Below are 20,230 nucleotides of genomic sequence, written 5' to 3'. Positions count from 1 at the left end.
AATTAAATCTCATGTAACTTTAAGAAATGTGAATTACTGAATTAAGCCAAAAGATCAGGCCAATGTTTTCAAACGTGACACTCTAGGAAATGTCCCCATAGTTCTAAATGTATGTCTTTGGATTCTCAAAATTCTGAGTTAATTTTAATTCACTTACAAATCAATACCATGGTATGGAACATTGGGGTAAAGAGCATTGCTACTGCATCAGTAATACGGTGTCCACCGACTTGAAAGGCACTGTGGCGAGCATATTTCCCCAAGCCACAGGTTCTTCTTACTCTTCATTCACACACAAAAAAAGTTAAAGATTTTTGCTCTTTTATTTCAGTTTTCTATCAATGGCATTCAAATAAGCATCTTTGGCTAATCCCTGAACTAAGATTCCAATTCTCTAAGAAAAGAAACATGTCAAAACAAAGGGATGGCACATCAGAAAGCTAGAAAACAGAAATGCTATACCATGCATGTAACTCCCCCACCCCACAAAACACCTAAATAATACCCTCAGTGCTCTTCAGTGGGCATTTGCTCAGGCATCTTCCTTTGTGTGCTGTATGAAAACAAGGCCCAACCAACCGCACAATTAAAAAAAAAAAAAGTTTTCTTTAAGGACACAAAAATGTCCTACCTGAAGCTTTCTTGCAATTAATACAGAAAGGTTAAAACTGATAAGCAATGATCCAAGAATCATAGAATTAAAAAACTGAAGGATGCAGACCAGGAGCAAACCTGTCATTTGGATGCCGTATAGCCACGTCGCCTGCAACAAGCAAAGATCAGATGGTGAAATGGGTTTTATCAAGAGACTACCGCATGCTGACATGTTGGCCACTGGCTGGATAACATTTCGAGTTACAAACAACACACCTAGCTTCAAGTAGTTCAGTCTAAAAAAAAGTCCCCCAAATGAAATCATTTACATCCTGTTTACCTTTTAAATATACAGCACTTTAAACTTTGTAATGTTAATTAAGGCGGAAACAAACAGAAAAACTGAAGTACAGGAAGCAAACAATGGCATAAATATATTCTGGAAACAGGCAAATGTGATCTGCAGCCTTCCATTTTCTTCTAAATTCTTTTACAGTTACTGTCTACAGTATTTTCTCATCTTCTGTTATTTCTGAATGTTCCGCACTTGAGGCCTGTGTCCTTTACTGCTTCATTTTCTGTGTGTGCTGAATTCCATTAGACAGACAGCTCCTCCCGGAGTGAGGCCTTCGACCCTCTGCCTCTTGGCTCTGAGGCAGGCGGCACAGTGCCGCGGTCGAGAACACAAGCCCTGAGGTGAACAGCACCTGCGCTACAGCCCCGATTCTGACATAAACCAGCTATGGGACCTTAATGGCCTGGACGCAGTTCATGTAGAAGAGGGATGATGACACCGTCTTCAGAGCTGCCATAATGGCCTGGCCTAAGGACCGGATGTGGTGATATTTTTAAAAGCCTAGCATATAATGAGCACTCACTAAAGACAGCTCTTGGTGTAGAAGGACTGTTGACAGGTTGATATTGAAAGATGCAAAACTCAACCAACTTGAACACAGAAAATATACCACAAAGAAAAAACGACAGTCTCTAATAAAGAGTTGATTCTTTTTTCTTTTTAAAGATTTATGTATTTACTTGAGAGTGAGAACGTGGGAGTGTGTGGGCGGGGGAAGGGACTGAGAGAATCCTCAAGCAGACTCCCTGCTGAGGGTGGAGCTAGAGGTGGGGCTCGATCCCAGGACCCCGAGATCATGACCTGAGCCAAAATCAAGAGTTGGACGCCTAAAACACTGAGCAACCCAGGCACCCCAAGACTTGATACTTGGTCTCCTAAGTTGGACAATTCCATATTCTTATTGGCATATGAAAAATTCTGCTTTTATTCAGCAGCAAATCAGATTTCCCTCCTAGTTTTGTTTTCTTCACCTCAAAGGAAACAAACCTATGTCAAGCATTTAAAGGCATGGCCTGCAATGGTTCAGTGCTTTTGGTTGGTGTTAACAGAAACTTGGATGTTAGGATTATACAGTATTTTATTGTAGGAGATTTAGAAAATCCAGGAAAACATAAAAAGAAACAATAATGGGATAGAAAGGTGGGCTCTAAAATCAAAATCCAACACCATTACCTACAGAAATAATATTGATTTCATAGTGGTGTATGATATTTCATATAGCATTTACTTATTTCACAATATATTGTATCATTTTCTCACATCAATGACTATTCTGTGAAAACTTAATTTTAAACGGCTATATAACATTCTACCATATGCCACAATTTGTCTGCCAGTGGATTGTTTCCAGCTTTTTATCATTATTAAAATTAATGTTATGAACATCCTTTTAAAAAAACCCTCAGATCATTGTATCTGGTTACACTCATTCAGCTTATCTGCCAGGGATATGTTCCAAGACCCTCAGTGGATGCCTGAAACCACGGAGAGTACTGAATCCTGTACACAGTATACATACCTATGATAAAGTTCCATTTATAAATGAGGCACAGTAAGGGGTTAACGATAACCACTAATAGAACAATTATAACCATATACTGTACAAAATTTATGTGAATTTGGTCTCTCTCAAAATATCTTCTACTGTACTCACCCTTCTGCGGAGGATGATGGGACATGGTTAGATAGCTAAGGAATAAAATGAAGGGCGGTGAGTGCTAGTGCCGTGGTGACACAGTGTTAGGCCGCTACTGACCGCACGTCAGAAGATGGATTATCAGCTGCTCACCGTGGCTGACTGCACGTAACTGAAACTTGGATAAGGTGTGTGGGGGGGTGAGGGTGGGGACTACTGTCGCTCCTTAACCTTGTTCATTGTTGTATGCCTCGCACCTAAAACAACACCCACTAGAACAGTGTTGCTAAATAAATACGGGAGGAACGAACGAATGAATGCATTTCCTTAGGATAGATTTCCTAAAAGTACAATTACTGGTTAGTGAAGAAATAGCTTTTCTTTCTTAATAGCTTTATTGAGATATAATTCATATAGCACAAAATTCACCTATTTAAAGTGTACAATTCATGAATTTTAGTATTAATAGAGTTGCGCAAATATCACCAGAATCTAATTTTAAGACATCCTCATCATTTCCGCAACACCCTGCCAATCATCAGGTGATGGGCATTTGGGTGGGTTCCACTTTCTGGCCATTATGAATCATGATGCTATAAACATCCATGTACAAATTTTTATGTGGATATGTCTTCGTGTTTCGTGGGTATGTACATGGCAGTGGAATGCTGGATCACATGGTAACTCTATGTTTAACACATGAGGAGATGCTAAATTGTTTTCCAAAATGGCTGCACCATCCTGTAATCCCACCAGCAATGTAGGAGAGTTCCAACTCTTCATATCCTTGCCAACATTTGTTATCTGTCTTTGTTGTTGTTTTTAGATTTTAGCCATCTGAGGGGGGGGGAAGGTAATGGTATCTTATTTTGGTTTTGATTTGTGTTTCCCTAATGAGTAATGAGGCTGAGCATATTTTCATGTGCTTGTTGGACATTTGCATATGTTCTCTGGAGACATGCCTACCCAATCTTCCGCCCATATTTTATTGTTGAAAGAGTTGTAAGAGTTCTTTATATATTCTGGAACTGCCTTATCAGATATAGGATTTGCAAATATCCTCTCCCATTTTGTGAGTTGTCTTTTCACTTTGATGGTATATTTTGAAGCACAAAAGTTTTAAATTTTGATGAAGTCCAATTCATCTATTTTTTCTTTAGTCACTTGTGCTTTTGGTGCTGGATCCTTACAAAAAGGCTTGGCCTACTCCAAGGTCATGAAAAATTATTCCTGTCTTCTAAATGTTTTATAGTTAAAAAAATTAATGTGTTTTAGCTCTTACAACTAGGTCTATGATCTATTTTGAGTTAATTATTATGTATGCTGAGAGAGAAGAGTCCAACTTCATTCTTTCACATGTAGATATCTAGTTATCCCAGCACCATTTGTTGGAAAGATTATTCTTTCCCCATAATTATCTTGGCATCCTTGTTGAAAATCAAATTGACTGTTTATTTCTGAAGATTTATTTCTGGTCTCTCAATTTTATTCCATTGATTTATGTCCATCCTTCTACTAGTATCACACTGTCTTGATTACTATAGCTTGGAAGTAAGTTCTGAAATTGGAAAGTGGGAGTCTTCCAAATTTATTCCTCTTTTTCATGATTGTTTCAGCTATTCTGGGTCCCTTGAGTTTCCACATGAATTTTAAGATCAGCTTGTCAATTTCTGCAAAAAATGCACCTGGGATTCCGAGAGTAATCGTGTTGAATCTGTAAAACAATTTAGGGAGTACTGCCATCTTAACAATAGTGAGTCTTCCAATCCATAAACATGGGATATCTTTCCAATTTATGTAGGTCTTTAAAACTTTCAGTGTTTTGTAGTTTCCAGAGTATAAGCATAAGCACTTCTTTTGTTCAATTTATACCTAAGTATTTTATTCTTTTTGATGCTTTTCCTTCTAGGAAGTATTTTTTGCTCCCTTTCCTACTGGGGTGTAAATATTTTTCTTACTGATTTGTAGGACCTTTTTAAGGATAACATGAATACTTTAAAAAAAATAAAACAATTTTTTGTCTGCCTTTTTTGAGTTATGGTGTTTTTTGGTGCTGCCAGTTCTTTTTATATCAAGTAGGCATAATTCTAGAAAAGATAACAGTTTAAGTTACAACAAGATTGCATAGTTTTTATAAATGTTATTATATCCTAGATTCATAAGAAACATTGTTGGTGAACAGCCAGAATGTAAAACTGAGCAGTACTGTGTATTAGAAAGTCCTAGATTACCAGTGGTAGATCTGATGTTTGACATTAGCTCAGCTTCTTGATTCTATAAGTTCCTATCTCTTGTGAAATTTGGGAAGTTTTCAAACATTCCTTCAAAAAGTACTTTTTCAAATACTTTTTTCAGCCTCATGCTCTCTCTCTCCTTTGGGGATTCTGATCACAAGAATATTAAGAGTTTTTGTTATAGTCCCACAGGTGCCCGAGGTGCTGTTCTTTTTTTTCCAGGCTATTTTCTCTTGTTTAAATTAGGTAATTTCTAACTTGTTCTAGCTTCAAGTTCACTGGTTCTTTCTTCTGACCACTCCATTCTCCTGCTGAGCCCATCTACTGAGTTTTTAATTGTTATTATTGGAGTTTTTCAGCTCTCAAGTTTCCATTTGCTCATTTTTCTATTTTACATTTGTTTCAAGTGTGTCTGTAATTGCTCAATGAAAAATTTTTATAACGGCTGCTTTAAATTCCTCATCAGATAATCCAACTTCTGTGTGTTGGTGTTGGCATCTGTTGATTGTCTCTTTTCACTCAAGAAGATTTTCCTGGTTCTTAGTATAAGAAGTAATCTTCAATTGCATTGTATTATGTTATGGGACTCTGGACCTTTTCAAAATTTCTGTGTTGGCAGGCCTCCTCTGACACAGTACCAGTGCTGTGGCAGTGGGGGAAGAAGGATGCTGCTTCTTTATTTCCAGATGGGGTTAGATGTCTGGGTTTTCCTCTGGACCTCCACTGACTTTTGGGAGACAGGGGAGAAGGGTGTCTCACTGCCGGGAGATGGTGAAAGTTTAGGCTCCCTACAAGGCTTCTGGCTGAGAAGGGAAAGGATGCCTCATTAAATTGCTCTTCTCGTGGCCTTCATTGACTCTGTATGTTGGGGGGGGGGGAGTGAAGGGAGAGAGGGAGGCTTATTACTTCTGAGCGGTGGTTAAAATCCCTGTTTCCCTGTTGATTTTTCCTGACACCATCCTGTCAGGAAGGGGGAAGGGCTAGCTCATGACCACTGGATGAGGGCTGAAGGTTCTCCCTATGGCCCTCACTGATGCTTCTGGGAGATGGCAGACTTCAGACACGGCCCTGGCAGAAAGTGAGTGGCTTGGTAGAGCTGGGTGAGGGTAGGAGTCTGGCTTGCCCACCAGCCCTCTGCCGATGGAGGTGGGAGTGAAACTGATTTTTTTCTGTGCTATTTGGCTGAAGTACTGCAGTTAATGTCCAAATGTTTTCTTTCTTGCTAGAGATATCTTGCCTCCCTTTTCCTGGTCCTTTTGGCTTTTCTTGGGGCTTCTGAGTCCATTGGTGTTTCCTGGTTGCTGACTTTTCCAGCACCTTCTCTGGAATATATGGGGCAAAAAGAAAATCTAAGGGCCTCACTGCTGTGTTCTTCCTCTCGGCGCCAGGGCTCTAAGCAGCCTGTTTTTGTTTCTTCCCCACTTGAAATCTTCTTCTGTGAGTTTTATACACACTGTCCAAGGCTTTTAGCTGTACTAAGCAGGAGGAACAGGGAGAAGTGCATTCACCCCATCTTGTCTGGAACCATATGGAGTACTCTAAAATTCCCTCTTACGTAGTGATCATTCATGCGTCTTACTATGTTCACAATGGGTTAATAAAACTTCATTAGCCTCCATATTCTTTAACGGAGCCAAAGTATATGCCTTATACCATCTACTATTCTGCTCTATATTTAAAAAGCCTAGACACATTTCTGAGTGAAACTGGAGCTTTTGATGGTAAGAGAGTTTCCATTACCCAGGAAAAGATGAAATGTACTGAAGAGGATACTGCTTCTTGTCAGCACATCAGATGCTGAATTTGCATTACCGTTTTTTATACCAACTATTCTGACTCTCCCATTTGACATGATTAGAGGTCAGTGATTCCAATTTATGAAGAAACAAAGGCTCCAAGAAGTTAAGTCACTTTAAAGAGCTAGTTATTTTCATACCCAATAGCAGCAGCTTGGGTTTACAGCTCAGGATTCTTTCATTATTATACTGTTCCTCCTCAAATTTTGATACTTCCAACTACTATCACTAACATTAACATAGTTTCAACTATGAAAGTTTAACAAAGTGTAGAACTGAATATGGCATAAATCACCTGTATTATTCTTTAGTTTTGGGGTATGTGTGCCAACAGTATCTTTTATTGTTTTTGATTTTAAAAGAAAACAAAAAAATAATACATGTTCATTACAGAAAAATTAAAAGATTTAAAGGACAAAAGGAATTTAAGGACATCAGTCACATCAATCACAGTCAGCTGACTGCTAGTACTTCAATGTATATCTTTTCAGAAACTTTTCTCACTTTCCCTATATGTTTTACTTTTTTCTATTTTTATTTATGTTTTTAAAGGTTTTATTTATTTATTTTAGAGACAGGGAGAGAGAGAGAGTGAAAGCAGGGGGAGAGACAGAGGGAGAAGGACAAGCAGGTTCCATGCTGAGGGCAGAGCCTAATGCTGGGCTTGATCCCATGACCCCGAGATTATGACCTGACCTGAACTCAAGAATTGGACACTTAACCGACAGAGCCACCCAGGTGCCCCATATGGGTTTTACTTTTAAAAAACAGAGAGGGAGGGGGCGGAACAAGATGGCAGAGGAGTAGGAAACCCGGATTTCATCTGGTCTCAGGAATTCAGCTGGAAAGGGATCAAACCATTCTGAACACCTACGAACTCAACAGGAGATCGAAGAGAAGAATAGCAACAACTCTCTGAACAGACAAGCGACCACTTTCTGGAAGGTAGGACGTGCAGAGAAGTGAATCTGAGGCGATATTCAGGAGGATAGACGGCGGGGGAGGGGGCCTCCGTCGGCCGCTTCTGGCAAGTGCTAGAGCCGCGGAGCACAAAATCGGAACTTTTAGAAGTCGGCTCCACTGAGGGATGTCACTCCAGTGTCTAAGCGGGGGGTGGAACCCTTGTGGGACAGTGTGGTCTCAGGACTCTCAGGGTCACAGAAAGATCGGGGGTGCCTGAGTGCGGCAGAGCTCCCAGGTATCAGAGTGGGGAAGCCGGCTGCAGAGACGGAGCCGAGGCGCGGGCTCTCAGCTCGGGGTTGCCATAAACTGTGATTGGCGGCCCAGTCGGGCCACTGCTCCTCCAGCAGGGACCCAACAAGCGGCAGAGCTGGGGAGAATCCCCTTCGTCCTCCAGGAGGAGCGGCGCGGGAGCGTACCGCAGGGATCTGCTGGGTTTGGAGACTCCACATGGGGTCGGGTGCCAGAGATACAAACGCTTGGTCATAGGCCGGGTGAGCACAGAGTGCGGCCAGGGACTGGGGAGATGGGAGTGACTGACTGCTTTTCTCTGGGGGTGCACTGAGGAGTGGGACCCCGAGTTCTTGGCTCCTACGGGCGGAGATTGGGAGGCCACCATTTTCACTTTCATCCTCCAAAGCTGTACCGAGAGCTTGCAGGGAACAAAAGCTCCCGAGAGCAAACCCGAGCAGATTGCTTACCCAGATCGGCAACACAGCGGGGCAATTCTGCCTCTGGCAAAGACATTTGGGAACCACGGCAACAGGCCCCTCCCCCAGAAGATGAGCACAAACAGCCAGCCAAGACCAAGTTTACCGATCAATGAGAATGGCAGAACTCCAGTGCTAGGGGAATACTGCACATAGAATTCATGGCTTTTTTACCATGATTCATTAGTCTTTCAAAGTTAATTTTTTTTTAACTTTTTTTTTTGAATTTTTCTTTTTCCCTTTTTCAACCAACATCTTATCAATCCCTTTTTTTAAAAACACATTTTTATTTTTCATTTTTAGAGTCATATTCTATCCCTTCATAGTAGTTACCCTTATTTTTAGCAGATATATATATATAAGTTGTTCTCTCTTTAAAATTTTGAGATACAGTGTCTTCTAACATATCAAAATATACCCTAAATCTCTAGTGTATGGCTTTGTTCTAGTCTCCTGCCTGATCACATTCTCTCCCGCCCCTTTTTTTTCTTTCTTTCCTTTTTTTTAATCCTTTCTTTTTTCAAACATCTTCTTATAGATTCCTTTTTAAAAATTTTTTACAATTTTCATCTTTACACTCATATTCCGTCACTTCATTGTGTCAACCCTTATTTTGTACATATATGTCTTTCTTTCTTTAAAATTTTAGGAGGCACTTTCTTCTAACAGACGAAAATACACCCAAAATCTAGTGTGGCACTGATCTATGCACCAGCCTGATGATATTTGATCATATTCTGTTTTTTTTTGTTTTCTTTTGTTCTGTTTCTGTTTGTTTTTATCTTTTTCTTTTTTTTTCTCTTTCTTTTCCCTTGGTTTCAGGTCTTTTCTGATTTGATTAGAATATATTTTCTGGGGACGTTGTTAACCTGTTAGCATTTTGTTCTCTCATTCATCTATTCTCCTCTGGACAAAATGACAAGATGAAAAAAATCACCTCAACAAAAAGAACAAGAGGTAGTACCATCTGTCAGGGACCTACTCAATACGGACATTAGTGCGATGTCGGACCTAGAGTTAAGAATCATGATTTTAAAGATACTAGGTGGGCTTGAAAAAAGCATGGAAGTTATTAGAGAAACCCTTTCTGGAGAAATAAAAGAACTAAAATCTAACCAAGTTGAAATCAAAACGGCTATTAATGACATGCAATCAAAAATGGAGGCACTAACTGCTAGGATAAATGAGGCAGAAGAGAGAATCAGCGATATAGAAGACCAAATGATAGAAAATAAAGAAGCTCAGAAAAAGAGAGAGAAACAACTACAGGATCACGAGGGCAGAATTCGAGAGATAAGTAATACGATAAGACAAAACAACATTAGAATAATTGGGATCCCAGAAGAAGAAGAAAGAGAGAGAGGGGAAGAAGGTATATTGGAGCAAATTATAGCAGAGAACTTCCCTAATGTGGAGAAGGAAACAGACATCAAAATCCAGGAGGCACAGAGAACCCCTCTCAAAAGCAATAAAAATAGATCAACACCCCGACATCTAGGAGTAAAACTTACAAGTCTCAGAGACAAAGAGAAAATCCTGAAAGCAGCTCGGGAGAAGAGATATGTAACCTATAATGGTAGAAAGATTAGATTGGCAACAGACCTATCCACAAAGACCTGGCAGGCCAGAAGGGACTGGCATGATATATTCAGAGCACTAACCGACAAAAATATGCAGCCAAGAATACTATATCCAGCTAGGTTGTCATTGAAAATAGAAGGAGAGATAAAAATCTTCTAGGACAAACAAAAACTAAAGGAATTTGCAAACACGAAACCAGCCCTCCAAGAAATATCGAAAGGGGTCCTCTAAGCAAAGAGAGTGTCTAAAAGCAGCATGGATCAGAAAGGAATACAGACAATATACAGTAACAGTCACTTTACAAGCAATACAATGACACTAAATTCATATCTTTCAATAGTTACCCTGAATGTAAATGGGCTAAATGCCCCAATAAAAGACAAACTATCAGAATGGATTAAAAAACAAGACCCATCGATATGCTGTCGGCAAGAGACTCATTTTAGACCCAAAGACACCCCCACATTGAAAGTGAAGGGGTGGAAAACCATTTACCATGCTAATGGACACCAAAAGAAAGCTGGGGTGGCAATACTTCTATCAAACAAATTAGACTTTAGATTTTAAAACAAAGACTGTAATAAGAGATGAGGAAGGACACTATATCCTACTTAAAGGGTCTATCCAACAAGAAGATCTAACAATTGTAAATATCTATGCCCCTAACATGGGAGCAGCCAATTATATAAGGCAATTAATAACAAAAGCAAAGGAACACATTGACAACGATACAATAATACTGGGGGACTTTAACACCCCCCTGACTGAAATGGACAGATCATCTAAGCAAAAGATCAACAAGGAAATAAAGACTTTAAACGACACACTGGACCAAATGGACTTCACAGACATATTCAGAACCTTCCATCCCAAAGCAACGGAATACACATTCTTCTCTAGTGCCCATGGAACATTCTCCAGAATAGATCATATCCTAGGTCACAAATAGGTCTCAACCGGTACCAAAAGACTGGGATTATTCCCTGAATATTTTCAGACCACAATGCTTTGAAACTAGAACTCAATCCCAAGAGGAAAGTCGGAAAGAACTCAAATACATGGAGGCTAAAGAGCATCCTACTAAAGAATGAATGGGTCAACCAGGAAATTAAAGAAGAATTAAAAAAATTCATGGGAACAAATGAAAATGGAAACACAACTGTTCAAAATCTTTGGGATGCAGCAAAGGCAGTCCTGAAAGGAAAGTATATAGCAATACAAGCCTTTATCAAGAAACAAGAAAGGTCTCACATACACAACCTAACCCTACACCTAAAGGAGCTGGAGAAAGAACAGCAAATAAAGCCTAAACCCAGCAGGAGAAGAGAAATCATAAAGATCAGAGCAGAAATCCATGAAATAGAAACCAAAAGAACAGTAGAACAGATCAACGAACCTAGGAGCTGGTTCTTTGAAAGAATTAACAAGATTGATAAGCCCCTGGCCAGACTTATCCAAAAGAAAAGAGAAATGACCCAAATCAACAAAATCATGAATGAAAGAGGAGAGATCACAACCAACACCAAAGAAATACAATTATAAGAACATATTATGAGCAACTATATGCCAGCAAATTATAGATAACCTGGAAGAAATGGATGCATTCCTAGAGATGTATCAACTACCAACATTGAACCAGGAAGAAACAGAAAACTTGAACAGAGCTATAACCACTAAGGAAATTGAAGCAGTCATCAAAAATCTCCCAACAAACAAAAGCCCAGGGCCAGATGGCTTCCCAGGGGAATTCTATCAGACATTTCAAGAAGAATTAATACCTATTCTCCTGAAACTGTTCCAAAAAATAGAAATGGAAGGGAAACTTCCAAACTCGTTTTATGAGGCCACCATTACCTTGATCCCCAAACCAGACAAAGACCCCATCAAAATGGAGAATTACAGACCAATATCCTTGGTGAACATGGATGCAAAAATTCTCACCAAAGTACTAGCCAACAGGATCCAACAGTACATTAAAAGGATTATTCACCACGACCAAGTGGGATTTATCCCTGGGCTGCAAGGTTCGTTCAACATCTGCAAATCAATCAACGTGATACAATATATTAACAAAAGAAAGAACAAGAATCATATGATCCTCTCAATAGATGCAGAAAAAGCATTTGACAAAGTACAGCATCCTTTCTTGATCAAAACTCTTCAGAGTATAGGGATAGAGGGTACCTACCTCAATATCATAAAAGCTATCTATGAAAAACCTACAGCGAATATCATTCTCAATGGGGAAAAGCTGAGAGCTTTCCCCCTAAGGTCAGGAATGCGGCAGGGATGTCCACTATCACCACTGCTATTCAACATAGTATTAGAAGTCCTAGCCACAGCAATCAGACAACAAAAAGAAATCAAAGGCATCCAAATCGGCAAGGAGGAAGTCAAACTCTCACTCTTCGCAGATGATATGATACTGTATGTGGAAAACCCAAAAGACTCCACCCCAAAACTGCTAGAACTCATACAGGAATTCAGTAAAGTGGCAGGATATAAAATCAATGCACAGAAATCAGTGGCATGCCTATACACCAACAACAAGACAGAAGAAAGAGAATTAAGGAGTCGATCCCATTTACAATTGCACCCAAAACCATAAGATACCTAGGAATAAATCTAAGCAAAGAGGCAAAGGATCTGTACTCAGAAAACTATAAAATACTCCTGAAAGAAATTGAGGAAGTCATAAAGAAATGGAAAAACGTTCCATGCTCATGGACTGGAAGAACAAACATTGTGAAGATGTCAATGCTATCTAGAGCAATCTACACTTTCAAAGCAATCCCCATCAAAATACCATCCACTTTTTTCAAAGAAATGGAACAAATAATCCTAAAATTTGTATGGAACCAGAAGAGACCCCGAATAGCCAGAGGAATGTTGAAAAAGAAAAGCAAAGCTGGCGGCATCACAATTCCACACTTCCAGCTCTATTACAAAGCTGTCATCAAGACAGTATGGTACTGGCACAAAAACAGACACATAGATCAATGGAACAGAATCGAGAGCCCAGAAATGGACCCTCAACTCTATGGTCAACTCATCTTTGACAAAGCAGGAAAGAATGTCCAATGGAAAAAAGACAGTCTCTTCAACAAATGGTGTTTGGAAAACTGGACAGCCACATGCAGAAGAATGAAACGACCATTTCCTTACACCACACACAAAAATAGACTCCAAATGGTTGAAAGACCTAAATGTGAGACAGAGGTCCATCAAAATCCTAAAGGAGAACACAGGCAGCAACCTCTTCGATCTCAGTCGCAGCAACTTCTTCCTAGAAACATCGCCAAAGGCAAGAGAAGGAAGGGCAAAAATGAACTATTGGGATTTCATCAAGATAAAAAGCTTTTGCACAGCAAAAGAAACAGTCAACAAACCGAAAAGACAACCGACTGAATGGGAGAAGATATTTGCAAATGACATATCAGATAAAGGGCTAGTATCCAAAGTCTATAAAGAACTTATCAAACTCAACACCCAAAGAACAAATAAATCCAATCAAGAAATGGGCAGAAGACATGAACAGACATTTTTCCAAAGAAGACATCCAAATGGCCAACAGACACATGAAAAAGTGCTCAACATCGCTCGGCATCAGGGAAATCCAAATCAAAACCTCAATGAAATATCACCTCACACCAGACAGAGGGCTCAAATTAACAAGTCAGGAAACAACAGATGTTGGCAGGGATGCGGAAAGGGGAACCCTCCTACACTGTTGGTGGGAATGCAAGCTGGTGCTGCCACTCTGAAAAACAGTATGGAGGTTCCTTAAAAAGTTGAAAATAGAGCTACCATATGATTAGCAATTGCACTCCTGGGTATTTACCCCAAAGATACAAATGTAGGGACCCGAAGGGGTATGTGCACCCCAATGTTTATAGCAGCAATGTCCACAATAGCCAAACTGTGGAAAGAGCCAAGATGTCCATCGACAGATGAATGGATAAAGAAGAGGTGGTATATATACACAATGGAATATTATGCAGCCATCAAAAGGAATGAGATCTTGCCATTTGCAATGACATGGATGGAACTGGAGGGTGTTATGCTGAGTGAAATAAGTCAATCAGGGAAAGACATGTATCCTATGACCTCACTGATATGAGGAATTCTTAATCTCAGGAAACAAACTGAGGGTTGCTGGAGTGGTGGGGGATGGGAGGGAAGGGGTAGCTGGGTGATAGACATTGGGGAGGGTATATGCTACGGTGAGTGCTGTGAATTGTGCAAGACTGCTGAATCACAGATCTGTACCTCTGAAAGAAATAATGCAATATATGTTAAGAAAAAAAAAAACGAAGATAGCAGGAGGGGAAGAATGAAGGGGGGGAAATTGAAGGGGGAGACGAACCATGAGAGATGATGGACTCTGAAAAACAAACTGAGTGTTCTAGAGGGGAGGGGGTGGAGGGACGGGTTAGCCTGGTGATGGGTATTTAAGAGGGCATGTTCTGCGTGCAGCACTGGGTATTATGCACAAGCAATGAATCATGGAACACTACATTAAGAACTAATGTTGTAATGTATGGTGATTAACATAACAATAAAAAATTAAAAAAAGAGAGAGAGGGAAAATAATGGTTATATAATACTGTTACACTGATATACCATATTTATTTAACAATACCGTATTGTTATTGACTTAGGTTTTTTCCAGCTAGCTTTTTCTTATTATAAGTACAACTAACATGAACATGCTTGATTATTTCCTTAGGCTAAATCTCTAGAGGTGAGAGTGTCAGTGAAAGGGAAAATGCATTTCTAGGCTTTTCTGTGAAATTACACTGTACAAAAATTTTATATAGTTTTCAAAATGGCCCAACGTATTTATTTTTTATGTGACAACGTACAGAGTTCTTTTGAAAGTACTTGCTTGAAAGGGGGGAACATGGGCTATTACTTACAAAGAGAGAAAGGGAGACCAACCGGCTCCAGAGAACAGGCCATGAAGAAATTCAAAGGCATCCAGGCATCCCTTCCCCGAAGCTTACGTCACCATGACCAAAGTCCAAAGAGGTTACAAAACAGGAAAAGCAAATACAAACAGACTCCGCTTCATTTGTACACGAGACATTCTGAGGCACCTGGAGCTCCATTACCATTATCAAATGTCATATATATGCCCTACACACACACACACACACACACACACACACACACACACACACACACACACACACACACACACACACACACACACACACACACACACACACACACACACACACACACACACACACACACACACACACACACACACACACACTTTCCTCTGCTCTGTCTACTTGCTTTCCTTCCTGTATTTTACCTTCATATCCTGACCCCACCCTCAGCACTCCATCTTCTCATCTGTGGCTCAACTTGAGCCTCCCACTTCTGTGAAACCTTTCTAGCCTACAACGAACCTTCTTAGATCTCTAGCGCTTCCTGGTACTACAAATTAACCTCTCCAGACATACGGACATCTCGTCCTAGCTGTCCACATCTTTACTTCCCACCATAGCACACACACGATGTCTCACACAGGTGGCGGGCTCTGTCGTGCCTGTCCACTGCCTGCCAGATGGACAACGCATACTTGCTGGTGGCCTTTAAGGTTTCCTAATTCAGATTCAGCCATTCTCTAAAGATTGCTGCATCTCTTTTGACACGGAATGAATGAATGTGACTCTTCTGTATTACATGATCTTGCTGCCTTAGGATGAGAATATTTTACGATACTGGGAAATACTTAAGTTACTTTAGAATAGTAACAATGAAGAGTTTTTACAACATCCACAATACATTAAAACACATTTCTGCATGTGAAAAACCCCTTGCCATGAAATGATAGCAGCACACATGGTTGTCACACACCATGAACAAACAACGGCTTCCTTAAAATGGCGCTGTCCCATAGGGGGCGCCTGGGTGGCTCAGTCGGTTAAGCAGCTGCCCTTGGCTCAGGTCATGATCCCGGGGTCCTGGGATCGGGCACCATGTCAGGCTCTCTGTTCAGTGGAGCCTGCTTGTCCCTCTCCCTTTGCCTGCCGCTCCCCCTGCTTGTGCGCCCATGCGTGTGCTCTCTCTGTCAGATAAATAAGTAAAATCTTAAAAAAAAAAAAAGGCCCTGTCCCATGTGTGGCCTTTGGTCAGGCAATGGGGAGTCCCACCTCATACTTGATCAATGTTACCATGAAAAGGGTGTTGTATGCCCATTGATCTCTTTGGGGGACAAAAGCACTACATAATAAGACATTTTAGCTATCTTATATTTTAAAATTTAAGTCATCTCTGTAAAGGACAACTGATCTAGACATTTGTGCTAAATCCATCTCTTACTGTAGGATAAACAGAATAAAAGTTTAGATGGTCAATCTAGGCTGCACAGATTACTGAACCACAATTGACCACAGCGTATTTACATTAGAACTCAGAAGCAGCTTCGACTTGATTGTTAAGCATGTGCACATTTTGAACTCGTTCTGTCATCTAAACTGCTAAACGGCGGCTACCTCAAGGGAGAGAAAAGAGCGAAGTTTACCTTCACCGCCGGCAACATGTCCAAGGAGTCCAGTGTGAACAGCACTAATGCTTGCATCAGCATCATAAATTGATTAAATTGCCATGTCAGACTAAAGAGAAAAGTTGATATGAAAATGGCAAGAAGTGTCAGCCTCTGTAAAAAGAAAACCTCTGTGTAATTTCCATGTCTCTAGTAATAAAGAGCCCTGCCAACAAGTTCCCTCAAGATCAGCCAATATCTCTATAAACCAAATAGAAAAACCATAAACTGTGGCTCTGAAAACGCTTGCATTTGTTATTTAAGCTCTAAATATCCTAAAGTGACACTGGGCATATAAATATTCACATAAGGTATGTGTACTCCACAGTATTATGGAGGCGATAATGCACCAAGTCACATTTCAAGGGCAATGGCTTAAGGATTCTGACAGTTTCGCAGAAATTGTGTGTGGGCTTGCTGCAACTATTTGAGGGCAGATGATGTAGGGTATATTTTAACATCAAAAATGAAAACATTCACTTTGCAAAGTAGGAAAGGGCTCAGAAAGGGAAAATTTAATTTAACTCAAGTTAAAAAACTGGTCATGGAGTGAGAACTATTCACACACGATGGGACACCATGCACATCATATTTTCTGAAGCTTCTTCAACAAAACTGGAGAATTAAAAAATATGTAAGGTATTACCAAAACTTACCTCAGAAAGAGGCTGCAAGTTTGGTCGCAGGAAATATGTTATTGCTGCTATCTGAATTGCAAAGAATGGCAGAGCCCAATTCTCCCTCAGCGGGATGGTAAACTCAACTCTTGTGGTATCTATTCTGCACAGAGAAAACACAAACGGCCACAGGAATAATTTTTACTATAATCACCTGAAAAGATTTCCTACAGAGAAAGATGTAGGACATTAAATACACTTAAGATTCTGGTTATCAGTTCTCAACAACAATGATTTGTCCTTGCCATTATCATTCCTGTACCACCAAGTTGCACTGGGAAAACTTAAGCGCTCCGTCGACAGGTATGCAGCTAGCTAAGGGGTAGGACTGGCCTCCAAGCCTGGGAGGGTGACTCCAAAACCCAGGACTACGCACTCATGCCTAACTGCCTCCAACTTTTATTTCCCTAAAAGTTCATCAGTGCACACTGGCAGCGTGTCGCATTCTCCATTTCTTTGGTGCTTAAATCTGAATCTTAAATTTGTCATTGGAATTATTTGTAAAAGCTTCTTGTCCCTCTGGAACGTGAACCATCAGATGGTAAGTATAGCTAAGTTTTCACCTTTGTACACCCAGTACCAAGAGGCATCCTCACACAGACTAGGCATTCAATAAATGTCTTCTCTTTCCTCTTGATAGAACAACAAATTTGACTTTCATTTACTCTTTTTTTTTTTTTTAAAGAATGTTTTTGTTTTTTTGGGGGGGGGCAAAGGGAGAGAGAGAATCTTAAGTAGGCTTCATTTACTCTTAGCAAGAATACTATGTTAAAATGTTAAGAGGTAGCATAATAGTGTTTTCATACTCTGTGTTTGAATTCTGATGGAGACTAAGCTGGGGCCGTGTGTGTATGTGTGTGTGTATGACTTTATCTATATATACATACACACACGTTTACTTTTTAAGTAATATGTATTTTTAAGTGTGTGTATGTGTATGTGTGTATATATACACATAATACATATACATATATATAAAACTTAACCTTTTAAGCTTTAATTTCCTCATCTCTCTGGGGCACCTGGGTGGCTCAAGTGGTTAAGCAACTGTCTTTGGCTCAGGTCATGATCTCAGGGTCCTGGGATAGAGCCCCTCAGTGGGCTCCCTGCTCAGCGGGAAGCCTGCTTCTCCCTCTCCCTCTGCCCCTCCATGCTGTTGATGTTCATTCTCTCTCAAATAAATAAAATCTTTTATTAAAAAAAATTCATCATCTCTAAAATGGTCATAATATCTATCCTATAGGATTGTTAAAAGAATATATATAAAGCATTTTTAAAGTGGTTAGCATAAAGTAGCACTCAATAAGGTTATAATAAGTAATTTGCTTAGGATTATAAAATAAAATCAATATTAGAACTTGGCGCTGAAGTTTTAAGACTCCTACTGAATCCTGGTGTTGCTACTGTAGGTCAAGCAATAATTCAATGTATCTTGACTATGTTTTTCAAAAAATGCTATTTCAGGGTGCTCGGGTGGCTCAGTTGGTTAAACGTCTGCCTTTGGCTCAGGTCATGATCCCGGGGTTCTGGGGTCAAGCCCCATGTTGGGCTCCTTGCTCAGTGGGGAGTCTGCTTCTCCTTCTCCCTCTGCCCTTTCCCCCTCTCATGCTCGCTCCCTCCCTCAAATAAATCAGTAAAATCTTTTAAAAAATGCTATTTCATCCTAAGTCAATCAGAGAAAGACATGTATCATATGACCTCACTGATATGAGGAATTCTTAATCTCAGGAACAAACTGAGGGTTGCTGGAGTGGTCGGGGGTGGGAGGGATGGGGTGGCTGGGTGACAGACACTGGGGAAGATATGTGCTACGGTGAGCGCTCTGAATTGTGTAAGACTGTTGAATCACAGATCTGTACTTCTGAAACAAATAACGCAACATATTTTAAGGAAAAAAAAAAGAAAAAGAAGAAGATAGCAGGAGAGGAAGAATGAAGGGGAGTAAGTCAGAGGGGGAGACGAACCAGGAGAGATGATGGACTCTGAAAAACAAACTGAGGTTCCTAGAGGGGAGGAGGGTAGGGGGATGGGTTAGCCTGGTGATGGGTATTAAAGAGGGCACATTCTGCATGGAGCACTGGGTGTTATGCACAAACAATGAATCATGGAACACTGCACCAAAACAAATGATGTAATATATGGTGATTAACATAACAATAAAAAAATTTAAAAAAATGCTCTTTCATCCTCTAGTATTTAGAATAATAAATATTAACTAAATAATGTAAGAACCTCCTTACATTTGTACAGTGCTTTATGCTTTGCTGATTATGAGCCACACACAACCCTATCAAGGTTGACGGTAAGGATACTATTAAACGTCTTTAAGAGAGGAGACATGTGGCCAGAGAAATACTGACCACACATCCAACTGGTAATAGCACTGGAATTATGATGATGATTCTATTGACGTGTCATTCAATGTTCTCTTCCTCAGCTGGAAATATATATATAAGTAGGACTTTCTACCTTGCTAATTATAAGACAAGTAAATACCACTAGGAAAACCAAAGAGAATATACTCCCATACAAACCAATGTGGCCGAACAACTTCCTCTGAACTGGAAATCAAAGGAAGTGAAGTGAAAATCTTTGTTTTCACTTCCAACTTACGAAGGGAGAAGGGATACTGATTGCAACTCACCTATTGGTGACGTACCAGAACGCTGCTAGAAGCCCCGAGAGCCATGTCCCACTAAGGAGCCAGCTGGTTATGTACAGGGCTGTGACATAGATCGCCTGCAGTCCAAACAAGGTATAAATATAAAAATAAACTGGCTCTAAGTATTTCTGGAAAAAGGAACAATAAAAAGTATTTGTTATGGAAGCCCTCATTACCTTTTCATTGTCACTTAAAAAATATGACAGTGAGGGGCACCTGGCTGGCTCATTCGCTAAGAGCATGTGACTCTTAATCCCAGGGTCGAGAGTTCAAGCCCCACCTTGGGTGTAGAACCTACTTACAAAAAAAAAAAAAAAAAAAAAAAAATTACAAAAAATATGACAGTGGAAATTTAATATTCAGCAACTGGGTGTTAATTACAAGCAATAAGCCTACATCAGTCCTTTCTGGGCAAAAGTGTGCTGGCAGCCTTTCTTCTTACTAGCAGAGTGGGAGAGGGAAGGAA

General features: G+C 40.1%; 1 protein-coding gene across 10 annotated transcripts in view; it reads right to left on the bottom strand.

Moving 5' to 3' along the window:
* The window catches only part of DPY19L3 (dpy-19 like C-mannosyltransferase 3), an 80,547-nt gene that overhangs the window by 28,179 nt on the left and 32,138 nt on the right, over window positions 1–20,230 (bottom strand). For 9 of the 10 annotated variants that reach the window (XR_003524064.1, XR_003524063.2, XM_027617573.1 and 6 more), the window contains 4 exons: window positions 19,747–19,892; window positions 17,082–17,205; window positions 16,405–16,539; window positions 632–763 (listed from right to left, as the gene is read on the bottom strand). Coding sequence is in view for 8 of the 10 variants with exons in the window: in XM_027617573.1 (XP_027473374.1) it covers window positions 632–763; window positions 16,405–16,539; window positions 17,082–17,205; window positions 19,747–19,892 (537 nt within the window). In the remaining 2 variants the exon portion in view is untranslated. The remainder of the gene's footprint in view (window positions 1–631; window positions 764–16,404; window positions 16,540–17,081; window positions 17,206–19,746; window positions 19,893–20,230) is intronic. The other variant, XM_027617575.1, reaches the window with a different exon arrangement.

The sequence above is a fragment of the Zalophus californianus genome, chromosome 17 (genome assembly GCF_009762305.2).
Source record: "Zalophus californianus isolate mZalCal1 chromosome 17, mZalCal1.pri.v2, whole genome shotgun sequence".
In the NCBI taxonomy this organism is placed as follows: Eukaryota; Metazoa; Chordata; class Mammalia; order Carnivora; family Otariidae; genus Zalophus; species Zalophus californianus.
This window is presented reverse-complemented; position numbering and strand designations above follow the sequence as displayed.